The sequence below is a fragment of the Drosophila persimilis genome, unplaced genomic scaffold, assembly GCF_003286085.1.
Source record: "Drosophila persimilis strain 14011-0111.01,24,50 unplaced genomic scaffold, DperRS2 tig00000000-arrow-pilon, whole genome shotgun sequence".
In the NCBI taxonomy this organism is placed as follows: Eukaryota; Metazoa; Arthropoda; class Insecta; order Diptera; family Drosophilidae; genus Drosophila; species Drosophila persimilis.
Window position 1 is genome coordinate 7,214,822 of NW_020825288.1, and position 15,353 is coordinate 7,230,174.

Genomic DNA, 15,353 nt, shown 5'->3' on the forward strand with positions numbered 1-15,353 from the left:
TAACAGGACCAGCACATGACGCACTGACCAACCACGGGACAGTTCTAAATTTTGATGCCATACTTTCACGGCTTGACTTTGTTTACAGTGACAAGAGACCTATTTACATAATAGAACAGGAATTAAGCGTTCTCCGACAAGGGAACCTTTCAATTATAGATTTCTATAACGAGGTTAACAAGAAAATGACCTTGTTAATAAATAAGACAATAATGACTCACGGAAAGGACAGTGAGATCACCAAGGAATCAAATAAAAAAATTAGAGACAATGCCTTACGCATTTTTGTCACTGGCCTAAACGGCGGCATTGCTGAAATCCTATTTTCATTGAATCCCCCAGATTTACCGAATGCCTTAGCAAAGGTACAGGAATTGCAATCTAATAACATTCGGGCCCAATTTGCCTACCAATTCAGCGGTCCCAGAAATTCAGGGAATAATAATTTTAATACCTTAAGATTCAACCAACGACAACCTAGGACTAACAGTTCACCATTCGACCAAAAAAGGGATTTGCAGAGGAATAACATGTCTTGGGGACAACCCTATTTCTTGGGTAATAGACAACAAAATCAGGCCCCAGAACCAATGGAGGTAGACGAATCTATACAAATCCGGAACCGACAGAACAGCAATCAATTCAGGGGAAATAATAACAATAGAAATTATCGGGAGAATACTAACGGTTATTTTAGGAGAAATAATAACAATTATAGCCAAGCCCAGCATTTTAGGGCAAACGTAGTCCCGAATAATCAGTCTAACGACAATCCAGCGCAGAAACGAAAACTAAACGAAATGTCGGAACAACCGGCTAATAAAGCAATGAGGATAAATAACATTGAGGAGGATCATTTTTTAGATCAGCCCCCGAAGTAGGTCTGCCCTACCTAAAAAGAGTAGACAAAAAAATAAACAGAGAATTAAAAGTTTTGATAGATACGGGAGCAACTTCCTGTTATATAAAAAAAGGAATTTACGACAATAAAAATGAATTACCAATCTATAAGAAAGTTGCTACAGTGAATGGGTTTTCAATAATTAAATATTTCCATAATATAACAATTTTCAACACAAAGCAAGTGTTTTATGAAATAGATGGAATGGAGGCAGATTTACTAATAGGATTTAACCTATTAAAGAAAATCGGAGCGGTTATTGATACAGGAAAGGGGACTTTAAGTTATAAAGACAATGAGGAGAAACTAATATATGACGAGGTCCTTTCTTTAAACAAATTAACCTTTATAGAAGGAAAAACCATCCTTCCGTTGAAGGAATATATAATAAAAAAATATTTTGAAGAAGAAAAAGAAATGAAAAGCGATTCAGTAAAGGTAGAAGGAAGTTTATATAGCTTGGGATCAAAAAATCCTGAGCACGCCGACGAAGAATTATCCGTCAATAGTTTGGGATTCAAATATCCTGAGCCCGCCGTCGTTGAATTATCCGACATCCAAAGTTTTAATAGTTTGGGATTAAAATATCCTGAGCACGCCGTCGTTGAATTATCCGACACTAAAAGTTCGAATAGTTTGGGATTAAAGAATCCTGAACACGCCGTCGTTGAATTATCCGACAATAAACAATTTAAAAGTTTGGGATGCAAAAATCCTGAACGCGCCGTCGTAGAAATATCCGACATTCAAAATTATGCAAATTCTGAATTGAAAAAAATGAAATTGTATAACACAATAACCTACAAAGAGGACAATTTAGAAAATCTCAGAGAGAAAATGGTATCTATCATCGAAGAAGACCATGCCAATATAAATTTACAGTTACCGTTCAGAACGGATATAAAAGGAGAGATTAACACTGAACACGATAGACCGGTATATGGCAAGCAGTATCCATACGCTTATTCGGTTAACGATTTCGTTAATAACGAAATAAGTAAAATGTTAGATGAAGGTATAATCAGACCTAGTAAAAGCCCATATAATTCACCGGTAATAGTAGTACCAAAGAAGGGAGTAAATGAGGACGGAACTCCTAAGCATAGATTAGTAATAGACTTTAAGAAACTTAATGAAAACACTATACCGGATAGATACCCTATGCAAGATCCTTCAGTAATCCTTGCCAATTTAGGTAAAGCGAAATATTTCTCGGCCATTGACTTAGAGTCAGGTTTCTATCAGATTTTAATGAGGGAATCAGATATTGAAAAAACATCTTTTTCCATAAATAACGGCAAATATGAATTTCTAAGAATGCCTATGGGATTGACGAACGCTCCCAGAATTTTCCAAAGGGCAATGGACGATATACTTAGAGAACAAGTTGGGAAAACTTGTCACGTTTATATGGACGATATAATAATATTTTCAAAAACTATAGAACAACATTATAAAGATCTAATTCATATAATTCAGATATTGCAAAACGCTAACATGAAAATTTCACTTGAAAAGTCTAAATTCTTTCAATTGGAAACCAAATTTCTGGGATACATTGTTTCCCAAAATATCATTAAAACAGATCCAGACAAAATCTCCACAATACAAAACTATCCAATTCCTAAAAATATCAGAGAGCTACGTAGCTTCTTAGGACTAACAGGGTATTACAGAAAATTTGTCCGAAATTATGCCACAATTGCCAAACCTTTAACAAAATATCTGAGCGGAGTAAATGGGAAAGTTTCACGAAGGGCATCCAAGAAAGCATTAATACAGCTGGATGAACCAGCAATTGGAGCATTTAATAATTTAAAGGACAGTTTAATAGCACATATTGAATTAGTACAACCAGATTACAATAAAAAATTCACATTAACCACAGATGCATCGGACATAGCAATAGGTGCAGTTTTGTCGCAAGATGGGAATCCCATAACATTTATTTCTAAAACTTTAAGTAAAACCGAGCAATTATATGCTACTAATAAAAAAGAATTATTAGCTATTGTATGGGCATTAAAAAATTTGCGAAATTATTTATACGGAGTGAGTGGAATTGAAATACATACAGATCACCAACCTTTGTCCTTTGCAATGTCGCAAAAAAATCCAAATGTTGAAATGAAACGTTGGTATTACTTCATAGAAAGTTTCACACCAAAAATCATTTATAAGCCAGGCTCAACTAACGTAGTAGCGGACGCGTTATCTCGGATTAAAATAAATCATATGACAGATAGTGATGTCGACCAGACAGAATCAGAATCAGACATAAATACTCAGCATTCAGCAGAGAGTAGTTTCGAAAACGTCATTCAAGAGACTAGCAAGCCTCTAAACCAATTTAAACAGCAGCTACTATTAGCGCAAGGGAGATTCACAGTTCATGAGTTAGTAAGAGTTTATGAAAATACCCGACATATTATTGAATTTGATACGGTTGACAATCTGCTAATCATTTTAAAAGAATTTATTCAGCCTCACTTAACCACAGGAATACACTGCACTTTAGAAGATTTATACCTTATCCAAAATAAGCTAAAGGAAAACTTCATAAATAAATTTCTCTTCACAAGAAAGTTCCTCCAAGATGTAGTAAATTCAGAAGATAAAGCTATAATTATAGAAGAAACACATTGCAGAGCCCATAGAGGACTAGACGAAAATTACAAACAAATAACTAAGCTGTATTATTGGCCAAACCTGCACAAAAAATTAAAAGAATATATAAAAAATTGTGAGATCTGTAACAAAAACAAATATCGGAGACACCCTGTAAAAATTCCAATTGGGGAAGCTCCCATTCCAGCAAAAGAAGGAGATCAATTACACTTAGACATATACTATGCCCAAAACCTAACATTCATAACTTGTATAGATTCTTATTCCAAATACTTGGTGGTCAAGGAAATTCAAAGTAAATTAAACATTGAAAATAAGGTAATGGAAATTTTACAACACTTTCCGTTAGCAACATCATTAATGACTGACAACGAACCAAGCTTTACTTCAGCACAATTTAGATCATTCATACAAAGAAGTAACTTAACTATTTATTATGCTGATCCCAGACACAGCACCTCAAATGGTCAGGTAGAAAGGGTACATTCCACACTAACAGAAATAGCGCGGTGCATCAAGGATGAACTAAATCTAACAGATTATTCAGAAATAATAATAAGGGCGGCACTGAAATATAACCTGACGATACATTCAACGACCAATCAAATGCCATATGACATATTGTATAACAAAATAGAACACAAACATAATCCAATATTACTTAAGGAAGCTCAGACCAAAATGCTTAAGATACATAACAAAGATAGAAGAGAAAAAGATTATAAAATAGGAGAAGTAGTCTATGAAAAGAAATTCGGGGAAAGAAATAAACTTCAATCCCGATACAAAAAGCAGGTAGTTAAGGAAAATCGACCGAATAAAATTATAATCAACAATAGAAACAGAATTATACATAAAGATAACATCAAATATTAAATATTTTTTCCAGAAAATGTATGCGAATATACTAATACTGACTTTTGTTATATTGACGACTGCGGAAGTAATTGACTATACGCATAGTGACTATCTATTGCTCAAAGACGACAGAGACGTTTACACTTATGAAACATACGCTGAACTTTTCCATATTACTAATTTGAGTTTTTATAGAGAGATAATTGATAAAGAATCCAAATATGTCAACAAATCAATTAATTCAGACGATGAGTGGGAAATATCAATGGACTTAAGTCTATTAAAATTAATGATTTCAGAATTAGTTCCAAAACGGAAAGAAAGGGGAATAAATGAATTAGGTACCATTTGGAAATGGATAGCAGGCAGCCCTGATCATGACGACTTTTTGAAAATACAAAATAAAGTAAATGAATTAACTGAAAATAATAATAAACAATTTGTAATAAATTCCAAATTTTTCAAAGAAATTGAATTGCTATCAAATTCATTAAAGAATGTCATCTTCAATGAAGAAACGATACTGAGAAAGCATCGTTTAAAATTAATAACTTTTGACCTACTAAATTTAGTTGATACCATAACCCTCTTAAAAGTAAACATTTTCAATACAAAAATTTTAAATAAAAACGAAATAGAGGACATTTATAAGCATGAAAAACATAATGTTGAACTGTCTGATCTGTTGGACATTGCAACGGTTAAAATAATTCGAAATGCAGATTTAATAATCATTTACATAAAATATCCTCAAATTAAAGATATTTGCAAGTTTTACCATGCAAGAGCCATCTCACAAAATGATGGAATGTTAGTTATAAGTGAAAAAGTTTGTGAATGTAAGGAGAAATACTATTTAATGAATAATTTTAAAAGTGAAACTTTTAACAATTACGCACAAATAAATTTAAAGAGTACCTGTTTCACCAATTTACTTAATGGCTTTAAAGCCAACTGCACTAAAAAAAGGGAAAAAAAACAAAGAAATAGACATCATTCAGGATGGTGCCATATTAGTTTCAGGCAAAAATATCGTAGACAATACTACTTTGTTAGGATCGTATCTCCTTATATTCAACAACACAATTGTAATAAATAATATAAGCCACATAAATGATAAGGGTAAAATTCTAAAATATATATCGCATCATAGATATAGCGATTTTGAATTAGTTGATTATATACAATCAAATGATAAGCAATTTTCTTTTGATAATGTTAATATTTTAAATCCCCTTATAACATTAGGTAATACGGCCTTACCATTAACAACATTATTTTTAATCATTTTGATATTGTTAATGTTATTTTACTTCTGCTATAAATTAACCAAATTTGTACTTATTAAATCAATAAGAATACCGTCAGAAGAAATAGTGGAAAGCAACATTCAAATACTGTCAGAAGAAATTAGAGCTCTATCAGAACTTCAAAATGTATCGGGACGAAACATTTAAGAATGGGGGGAGTTAACGTACCCAATTCCATTGAGCTCTTATACGAGTTGTAAACAATCTTTGGTTTTCCAAAACGAAAACAATTTCAATCTTGGGCCTCCGCCTAATTGATTTCTAAGATGTACAATCTCAAGCGCCCCCGCCGCAATCCCATTCTTTGACACTCGCCTAAATGGAAAACCAATGTTTGCCCACACCCGGCTTCTCATAAACAATCTCACTCCCGGCTTTCTGCAGATCCTGCACTTTAGGCCTTTTACAGTTCTCTCTTTGGATGACGAAATCTAATACTCGGGATGGCGAAATCAATTGAAATGTTTATAGAAAAACGATTCCCGAAAGGGATCAACGATGCAAAGATCAGAAAGTTCAAATCAGTCTTGATCCAGCAGCGACACCGCAAAGTCTAGCTAAATATTAAGATCGCGCAATCCCTTGGCCCGGAATTCCTTTGTGACCCTCTACTTAAATCTATATCAGTGAAGTTCGAAGTAAAATAAAAACTTTTTAAAAACACAATCCGCTACCGCAGTTGTTTAATTTGTATGTTATGTAGATGGACGCATGGCTGGATGGATGATTCACTCTCTTGGGTTCGTTCTCGTATCGTCTTTGGCTGTGGTCTCAAAGCCATTATCAAACGGAGCACGCACTAACAGACTCAGGCGTAGCCCCATTGCCCGGGCCCGTGCCCGGACATTTCCTTGTCTTATCTGTAGGCTGGTTTTGCGGTTTCCTTTTCTATTGAAGATCGTGTTTCGCCATACCCGGATGGGCCATACACCCTGCCTTGTTTGATCTGGGGGTTTGTCCATTTGCCCTCGCCAAATATTGGTTCATCATAATAATTATTTGTCTGTTTGCCTCGTATTTGTACAAAACGGAAACTTGCCCGAGTACGAGTGCGAGTATGTTCAAAAAAGGGCCATATTATGAGTTTAATGCCGGGGAAAACCCCTTGACGCACGCTGGATTCCATGGAGTCTTCATATCAGCTGCGGTTCTGTTGGGATACCCAACGATCTTGAGTGTAATATGTCACTCAAAACATACTACGAGTACACACGATAGGAATCGAATTCGAATTGGATACCCAAACAACAGTACGAGTATCTTTCAAACATTCATCAACAATAATCGAGTTTATTCCGACAATGTACAGAAATGATTCAATCATAGTGCAGCGAATACTTGGTGATTGAAAGGAAACAAAGATCATTTCAATGGATCAGGAAAAGGAAATACTTCTGGAATAGGAATTGTTCTAGATCGCACATCTGCCTTGACTTCTACTACTATATGTATCCGTATGAACAAATTTCTAAAAAGTACGGAAAAAAGCTAGCGGTAGAGGGAGTAGTGGTATCTTTTTCGCTGCTAAGCCGCACTGGGATAGAGAGAGAGAGAGAGAGAGAGAGCGATGAAGTTTCAGGAGTCGGCATACATATATCATATATAAACCTTATTCTTTCCCTAAAAAGGTGGACAGACATGGCTTTATTGACTCGGTTATTGATGCTAATCCAGAATATATACGATTAATGAGTTCGGAAACGCTTCCTTCTGGCTCTTACATAAGTTTACACAAATCTGCGTATCGCACCTTGTTCCTCTTGGGATTTGTTTCAAGTTGATAAAACAAAATGTTTCTTATCTGAAGAAGCCCTTGTGACCGGAGATGGATTACGGTGCTGTTAGCCGTTTTATTGTTGGATTAAGCACCTGCTTGCGTACGTAGAATCACGTAGATGCTGGAATAATATATATTTAGAAAAGCCATACAATACACACACAAATGTCACAATCAGTTGCAGTTGGAGGAAATGTAACTAAAACATCCAGCTGTGGCAGAATGCTGAGGCCATGTAAATGCTAAAGAGACCGCTCCTAGAAATGGTGAACAAATGTAGAAACATTAACCAATGCAAACTGCAGCTAATTTACAATTTTCAACAATTTTTGTAACAACTGCAACTGCAACAACAACAACAAAAGATGCCGAAAACAAAGCCAAAGGCGAGGCGATCCGAGGCGAACGTTGCGCTTTGATTGAATCGAATGCGAGGCGTTTTGTCGAAGTCCAAAGTCGCACAAAAAGAAACACTAAGATGGGTAATGTTTATGTTACGACTATGGGATACCTACTACATGAGAAATATATGGATAATCCTACGAAGAACAGGAGGACTAAGGGGAATAGCCGTGGCCTTCCTCTGGCCTGGACACAACTAGATCCCACTGTGTATCCTATAGATTCAGGTCCTAAAGACCATTTAATCCTCAGCCAAAGGTTTGATACCCACTTCTATAAGCTCCTTTCTACTTTGTTTCTTATAGGCAACTCAAAGCAAAATAACAATAGTAACAAACAGCATTTAATGCATTTTGTGGCCGCTTCGAGCGCGAAAATTATGTGAATTTTCGTTGAATGCTGTATGCCGCACACCTGCGTGCCCAATCGGCACCGATTGCGCCGGCATCGCTTCAACATCGGTGACAAATGGCAACGAAACATATTTTCAAGTTTAATAAGCGAAAAATGAATGGCCAAGATGCTGCCGCTGCCGCTGTTGCTGCTGATGGATTTGCTGCAACTGAAATTACCATAATGATCTCAATATTTGCACAACTTTATCACGACAAACTATTTAATTATACACAGAGGCAGAGGCAGCGGCAGAGGCAATTGCTGTTCGTTCGCTTCATTTTCTGCCGCACAATTAGACACGCGAGATCTGGGAGGGCAGGGCGTATGAGTAATGCAAGTGCAGCTCTATCGTGGCGATACGGCGACGGCGACGACGGCGACGGCGACTGCCATGCCTCCCCCTCAACGGAATGACTTCAGCGTCTATTAATAGTATTCCAAGTCTTATTTTCTTCTGGTTTCGTTTTGGTTATTTTACTTGGCGTTAAACCTATTTTAGGCATAGCCGAAGCCGCAAGTCGCCACGCCAATGCATTGCAATGGGTGAGGCAATTACTCACGGCAAGGGCAGCTCTGACCCCTGATTGGCAGCTGAGTGGCAGCTTCAGTTGCAAGTGAAGTTGCAACAAATTAGCTGCAAAACGAGCGCGTGAGAAAAGCAAAGTTGTGCGGTCGCACTCTTAAAAATAGCAATCTGTATGGGGAGCACTTTGCCAAAGACGTGATGACATTGGGGTACTTCCAAGGAGCCATAATAACCGCAGACTGCGACTCATTTCAGTTGATCTTGAAAAGGAATAGAGTTCTGAAATAGATTTAATGCTTTAGATGTGCTCCAGAAAAGTATGCTATGAAAAATGGCTGCCATTTCAAGCAGGGGGTAGATAATGATCAATCATTAAGTATTTCTTTGTTATGATTTCAGAACTCGAAACAGAAAATCTTAATGCTATTTGTTCTCCATAAAGTCATGAACAAAATGATGATATTTTTACTAAATTAGGTAAAAGTACCTTCTTTATATAGGGCATTGCCAGAGCCTTGCGCTTGGGTTTGATTTGATTTGGGTTTGATGATTACATAATCATTTGTATCTAACCAAAGTATCATAACATCTGCCCTATTTTAACATATAAATACCAACAATATAGGTATTTAAGCAAGGATAAATCGGTGGCTCTGCCAAGTAACATATTAAACCGATCGACTAACTAAGGCTCTAATTGCACTTCTAAAACAGTTTAGTCGAAGTTTAGCAAGAGAGAAACATATCTCTTGTTAGCCTTGACTCTGGCCTCCCTTTCAACTGCCTCACATTCGACTTTCACGTGTTCATTTCATCAATATTTTTGTTCTTTTCCGTTCTCTACCGCTTTATCTTGCCCAAGAATCCTCGAAGCCGTCCAAAACAGCTGTAAAAGCCAAGGCTATATAAACAAGTTCAGTTTGAATTGTGGCAATTAGCGGGCGAGTGTTGCAAACAGTTGGCAAAACAGATGCCAGTGTCCGCACAACCAGATGTGGCAGAACCATCCCTGGATATCAATCAAAAGTGTTCCTAAAGAATGGTATTTCGTAGATCTGGGTCTCCAATTAAATCCCAACGATTTTTACTTGTTTTTTTATTATTTCAAAATTTTATTGATGATTAGTACTAAATAATGTTTGGTTTTTTCTTCTTCCTTCTCTTTTTTTTTTTGGTTTTTATCATTACCAGTTTCAATGAATTTTATGTTTATTTTTGCAGTCTTAAAAATTTGTCTAAACAATAAATTTTTCATATTTCAATTATATGTTTTTTTTTATTTTTTCTTTTCTTTGTTTTTGTTTTATTCTAATGTTGAATTTTCGGAGAGAATTTTTTGTTTGATATACGAAAAACGTCTGCCAATTAATGCCAGGGGTGGCGAGAGACTGTAGGCGGAAGGCGTGGCGGGAGGAAGGGGGGGCTGCATAAATTACAAATATACAATATGTTTGCTTGAATGCATGCAAAAGGTATGTATGGATGTATGTTTTCCACATACAAACAGACGCTGCTGCTTCGACAACAATGAGATTTCAAAAATTCAACACTTTTGTTTTTTTGGGTTATTATTTGGTATTTTTCAAAAATATATTATGGAAAAATTGTACACTGATATTGAGGTATTGGAAAAAAGTCGGCATATATGTTAGGTATATGTATGTATAATCTGTATCCTTATAGATTTGTATGTACAGGACTTTCAAAAGTTATCGACTGTGATTCGTAATGCTTAGGCAACTCTAATAGTTTTCACATGCAATAAATGGCCTTGCGGTTTGGTGCTGTTCCTTACTCGGGGGAAATACTTCAAAAAATGCCGTATAAAAGGAAAATACAATTAATCACGATCCATCCATGATGCAGCAAACATAGGATACGATACCTATCATCATCATCATCATCATCATCATCAATATAACAAGTGCATTTTCTACTACATACGATTCAAAAATGGTATTTCTGTGGAAAAGCTATCAAAATTTGTTTCCATTCACTAATTTCTTGTGTTTGGATTGGTTTTTCGGGGGTGTTCTTTCCTTCTTTTTTTGTTTAGTTGCTGTTTGGTTCTATTTAATTCGTTTCCATTTATTATGAACTATATAAAAATATTTACTTCGTATTTTTTTAGATTTATGTATTAAAATTCATTTTTGGTTACGCTCTCTATTCGCAAAAATACGTTTTTGTTTTTGTTTCATTTATTCATGGAAATTTCTTTCTTCTTACAGCGCTGTTAGAAAATCTAATATGGAATACTTTTCTTTTCTAGCTTGGAAAATTGGCGAGTAAAATAATCAAAGGAAAACGCACACACACACACAGACAGAGAGAGAAACAGGCACACAATGATAGTGGGATCCGTTTCTCCATCTTTCATCTTTGATATTGAATCCTTTCACTCTCAATTTACACAAGAAATCTATGCAGATCGGACCTTGGACACGATTCCTTACAACATTTCTAATATCAAAAATTCTGCCCTGCAAGGGCATCGCTCATCGCTAGATTTTAGTTGATTTTTCTTCGATTACTAAAAGTACAAATTTGAAGTTATTTACTAACTACTGCTTGGGGGCTGGGCTGGTTTTTGTTTTTGTTTTTCTTTTATATAAATATAAATTACATTTTTAATTACAGTGCTTTACATTTGAAATATCGTTAGAGCGGGAGATAGAGAGATACATTAGTAAATATCGGTGCCAGCATTAGATCTATAAACTGTATCGAAATTGGAGGCTCCAAACACTGAGATTGCATTGAATGCAAAAACATTTACGAGTACGAAACATGGGGCATGCACACACGCATATAGAAATATACAAATACACTTGGGGGCGGAGGCGGGAAGGGGCTTAAATGTAAGGGATGGAAATAACAGCTATATAACACACATAATGCTGTTATTCGGTTATTACTTTTAAAGCTTTTTGGCGCCCAATTTCAATGGGCCAGTCGCTCGCTGGGCGCGACGAGCCTCCAGTTCACGCTGTCGCTGCAGTTTCTTCTCCTCGCGCTTGCGTCGCGCCTCGTCCAGCTTATTGCCTGCAGAGCAAAAGGATTCAAATTAGCAGGAGATCGCTTGGAGGATAAGGAGAACTCACCCATACCCGGCTCATCCAGCGTCTCAAATTCACCGTCAGCCCACGAATCGCTATTCCAATTGGCATTGTGCGTCGAATTATTCAAATGCGACGAAGGCGGGCTTATGTTATTGCAATTGGCAGTTGCCGACGTGGGCGACGTGTTGCTGCTGGATAGGGGCAGCTCCTTGGGCCGCAGCATGTTTTGCTGCTGGCCCTTCGACGGCGACGTGACATGGGAATTGAGCTTGGCCAGCGGTTCGATCAGCTCGTTCAGCTCGTGCTGCTGCAGCTGCTGTTGGTGAGGATGCTGGTGCGGCAGCAGCGGATGATGCTGCTGCTGCTGACTGGATGACGTTGTGGAGGATATCGATTGTCTTGCCAACAGCTGCTGCTGTTGGTGTTCCTGTTCCGCCTGCTCCTCCTCCTCGCACTGCCACGAAACGCCATCAGTGTCGAATAAACTATTGACATATTTTTGGACTTACCGGATCCTCTTCGAGGCTTCCCCATTCCTCATTGTCCCAGCCATCGCGCACCTCAATCAGCGCATTGGTGGCCACCAATGCTCCGCCATTGTTGGAGCTGGCTGCCAGCGGACTGCTGGGATCCTGAGAGGTCTGTAATTTAGTCGTAAACCCCATGAAAGTCGGTCTTTATGGTTTCCCCGCATCCTACTCACATCCATTTCTCCCCAATTTTCGTTGTCCCAATCGTTGTTGCCATAGTCGGAGGCCGAGGCGGACGTCTCATTGCTTTCATGCTCCAGCGAGGTCATGGAGGTAACACTACTTGTGGTGGTCGAAAGGCTGCTGCTCGAGGGTTGCTCTAAAGAAAAACACAATCGAATTAGATTTAGATAAAGACAAAGGCCAAGGGCCAAAGAGAGAGGTCAAACACTCACCAAGCGACGCTGGCTTGGATAGATTGCGTCCAGTTAAAGGCGGTCTTGGTCTAGATGAATCACTTTGGCTGCGATAGAACTTGGCGGTAACGGCCGTCACAGCCCATCCCGCCCAGGTGGCCGCAGCATTACCAATCGATGGGGTAGCCGTATGCACATCGGCCTCTGTAGAAATAAATATTTTAGCATTTCGTTCAGAGATTATTCCCGTTGCAATGCCTCACCCATCGTCTCACGCAAACTGGGATCCTCGGAGACCTTCTCCAGCTTGCCCAGGAATCCGCGTATGGTTTTAAACGCCGGATCGCGTACCGTCTTCTCCGGGTCAACAGTCAGCGAACACAGCGATGGCAAGACTCGATTGGCCACCTCGCTGAGCAAAAAGTACTGCTGTGTGGCGGCCAGCGCCAGGACGCCGGCCACACGGGCCGGCGGGAATGGATCACGCATGGCACGAATGAAGGCAGAGACGAGGACACGCTGACGCACCTGCGGATGCAAATGCGGCGCAATCTTGCCCAGGCACACGGTCGTATTGGTCCGGATGCCACCCTGATCATCGCGTGCCTGAAGACGCGCAAAATGCCGCAACACCTCCACATTGAGATTATTGTAATTCAGCTTGGGGGCCAAGTGAATGATCGATTTGACCGTCTGCTCGCGAATGGTGGCGTTTGTGTCCAGAAATCCATGAGCCACCTGTGGGAATATCTGATCGTTAACCACCTGTGGCTGCAGATGGGCTATGAACAGATCCAACTGCTGGAGCAAACGTGACCGAGTCACACGATCCGTCGAGGCAAACAGCTTGACGACGCACGGCACGATCCGCTTCTGATACTCAACCTCGTCCAAAAGTTTTCCTAGCTGCAAAAGGAATCATGAATACAGTGATTGATTGCCCTTAAAATCGAATAACCACAGACATACCTTGAACATGGGGGCCAGCACAGCGGAGCCCGCATCTCCATACTCGTACGAGTTTATCAGCTGTGGAAGTATCTTGTGCTTGCACACATTATCCGGGAAGTTGTCCAGGTGCGTGGTGAGGCCGCTAAAGAACCGATTCTTTTCCGCCTTGTCTTTGATTTGGATTTCCTCCAGAAAGAGCAACGTGTCGACCAGATCGTTCTTGAAGAAGCCGCCTGGCTTCCGACAACGGGTTATGATATCCGCCGGATTGGGGCGATTCGAAGGCGAGGCTCCGACCAGCTCACAGTAGAGCGACTGCAGGGATTTGGGTATGTGATCGATATCCTTGAGGTTCGAGCGCTGCTTAAGAACCCCATTAAAAGCCTCCCACACGAGGCAGCCCAGGCCCCACATGTCCACAGAACTGAGCGGGGAAAAACCACAAAGTTTAAGTAAATTACAAAGAAAGAGTTTTATCAGAGTTCTACCATTTGGTGGCCGCCTTGAGCTTGCTCTGATCATTCTTCTCGGGTGAGTCGTAGACCTCCAGCGTGACTGGGATCTTCACCGGCGGCATGGGGTTGCCATCGGCGGCGGAAACATACTCCAGGCTGCCCAGCTTCCACTCGCCCGAAGCGTTGACAAACACCGACCAGGCAGACACGTTGTTATGCCTCAGATTGCCATCGTTGTTGAGGAAGGACAGGGCACGCTGAAAGAGGATTAGTTGAATCAGTTGGAACATTTTCGGGGTGCCATCATAGGCTTACCGTGATCTGGAAGATGCCCCAGGCCAGGTAGAGGCCCTTCTGGACATTGTCTGTGGCCAGTTTGGTGAAATATGTGCCCAGTGGATCCACCGCCTCCGTGGCCACGTACAGCATCTTGTCCGTCTCCAGTGAGTCCAAGTACTGCAGTATGCTCGGGTGACGCAACGTTTTCAGCCGCTTCAATGCCGCCTTGGCCAGCTCGCATTTCGTGTCAGAGCCGCTGCGTATGTCATAGACAAAGACGGAGACCTCCTCGAGGGTACCTTTGCGTTTGGCCTTGTGCAGCGTCCATATGGAGTAGTTGTCGAAGCCACTGACTGGTTCACCAATGTCGTAGGGGAAGTCTTTGGAGGAGTCGCGCGAGAAGAACGACCACATCATGTGTTTTGCTCGACGGCTCAATATTTTGTTACTGTTGTGTCACCACCACCACGACGCAACGACGACGACGGCCCCAACAACACTGCGCACCCAGCACACACACTCAAACACTCTATTGCACACACACACACTCACGCAGCTGTTGCTGTTGATTATTGTTGAAGGCACCTAGTTGCACTTGTATTAAGCTGCACTTTTCGTTTGATTTTGCCAGCTGGTATAGTTTCTCGAATGCACTGAATGTGGGGCTTTATCTTTATCTCCGTCATACGTTGGCCAGCCCGCCTTGCAGCTTTGGACCTCTTTTTCCACCCGTTTGGTTTGTCTACGTCTGTCGTGTCGTCTCCTCTCCTGTGCGCAGCAACAATTTTCCAGCACACAGCACTCGTTGGTGGGGGGCCTTGTTATCCGCTCTGAGTTTTGTGTGGTTTCATTGTTCAAGTCGGAAGTCGAATAAGTGTCGAGCTTGGCTTTGGGGGGAGGAGGAAGTTAAATTAGGTTTCGT

General features: G+C 39.9%; 1 protein-coding gene across 1 annotated transcript; it reads right to left on the bottom strand.

Moving 5' to 3' along the window:
* Window positions 1-10,944: 10,944 nt before the first annotated feature.
* LOC6587818 (N-terminal kinase-like protein) lies at window positions 10,945-14,956 on the bottom strand. Its single transcript, XM_002012793.2, has 9 exons — window positions 14,468-14,956; window positions 14,186-14,409; window positions 13,716-14,121; window positions 13,010-13,652; window positions 12,786-12,950; window positions 12,564-12,709; window positions 12,370-12,501; window positions 11,903-12,314; window positions 10,945-11,843 (listed from the first exon to the last, which is right to left on the bottom strand). Exons 1-9 carry the CDS (start codon window positions 14,846-14,848, stop codon window positions 11,719-11,721), a joined length of 2,634 nt encoding a protein of 877 aa, XP_002012829.2. The 5' UTR covers window positions 14,849-14,956; the 3' UTR covers window positions 10,945-11,718.
* Between the last annotated feature and the right edge of the window lie 397 nt (window positions 14,957-15,353).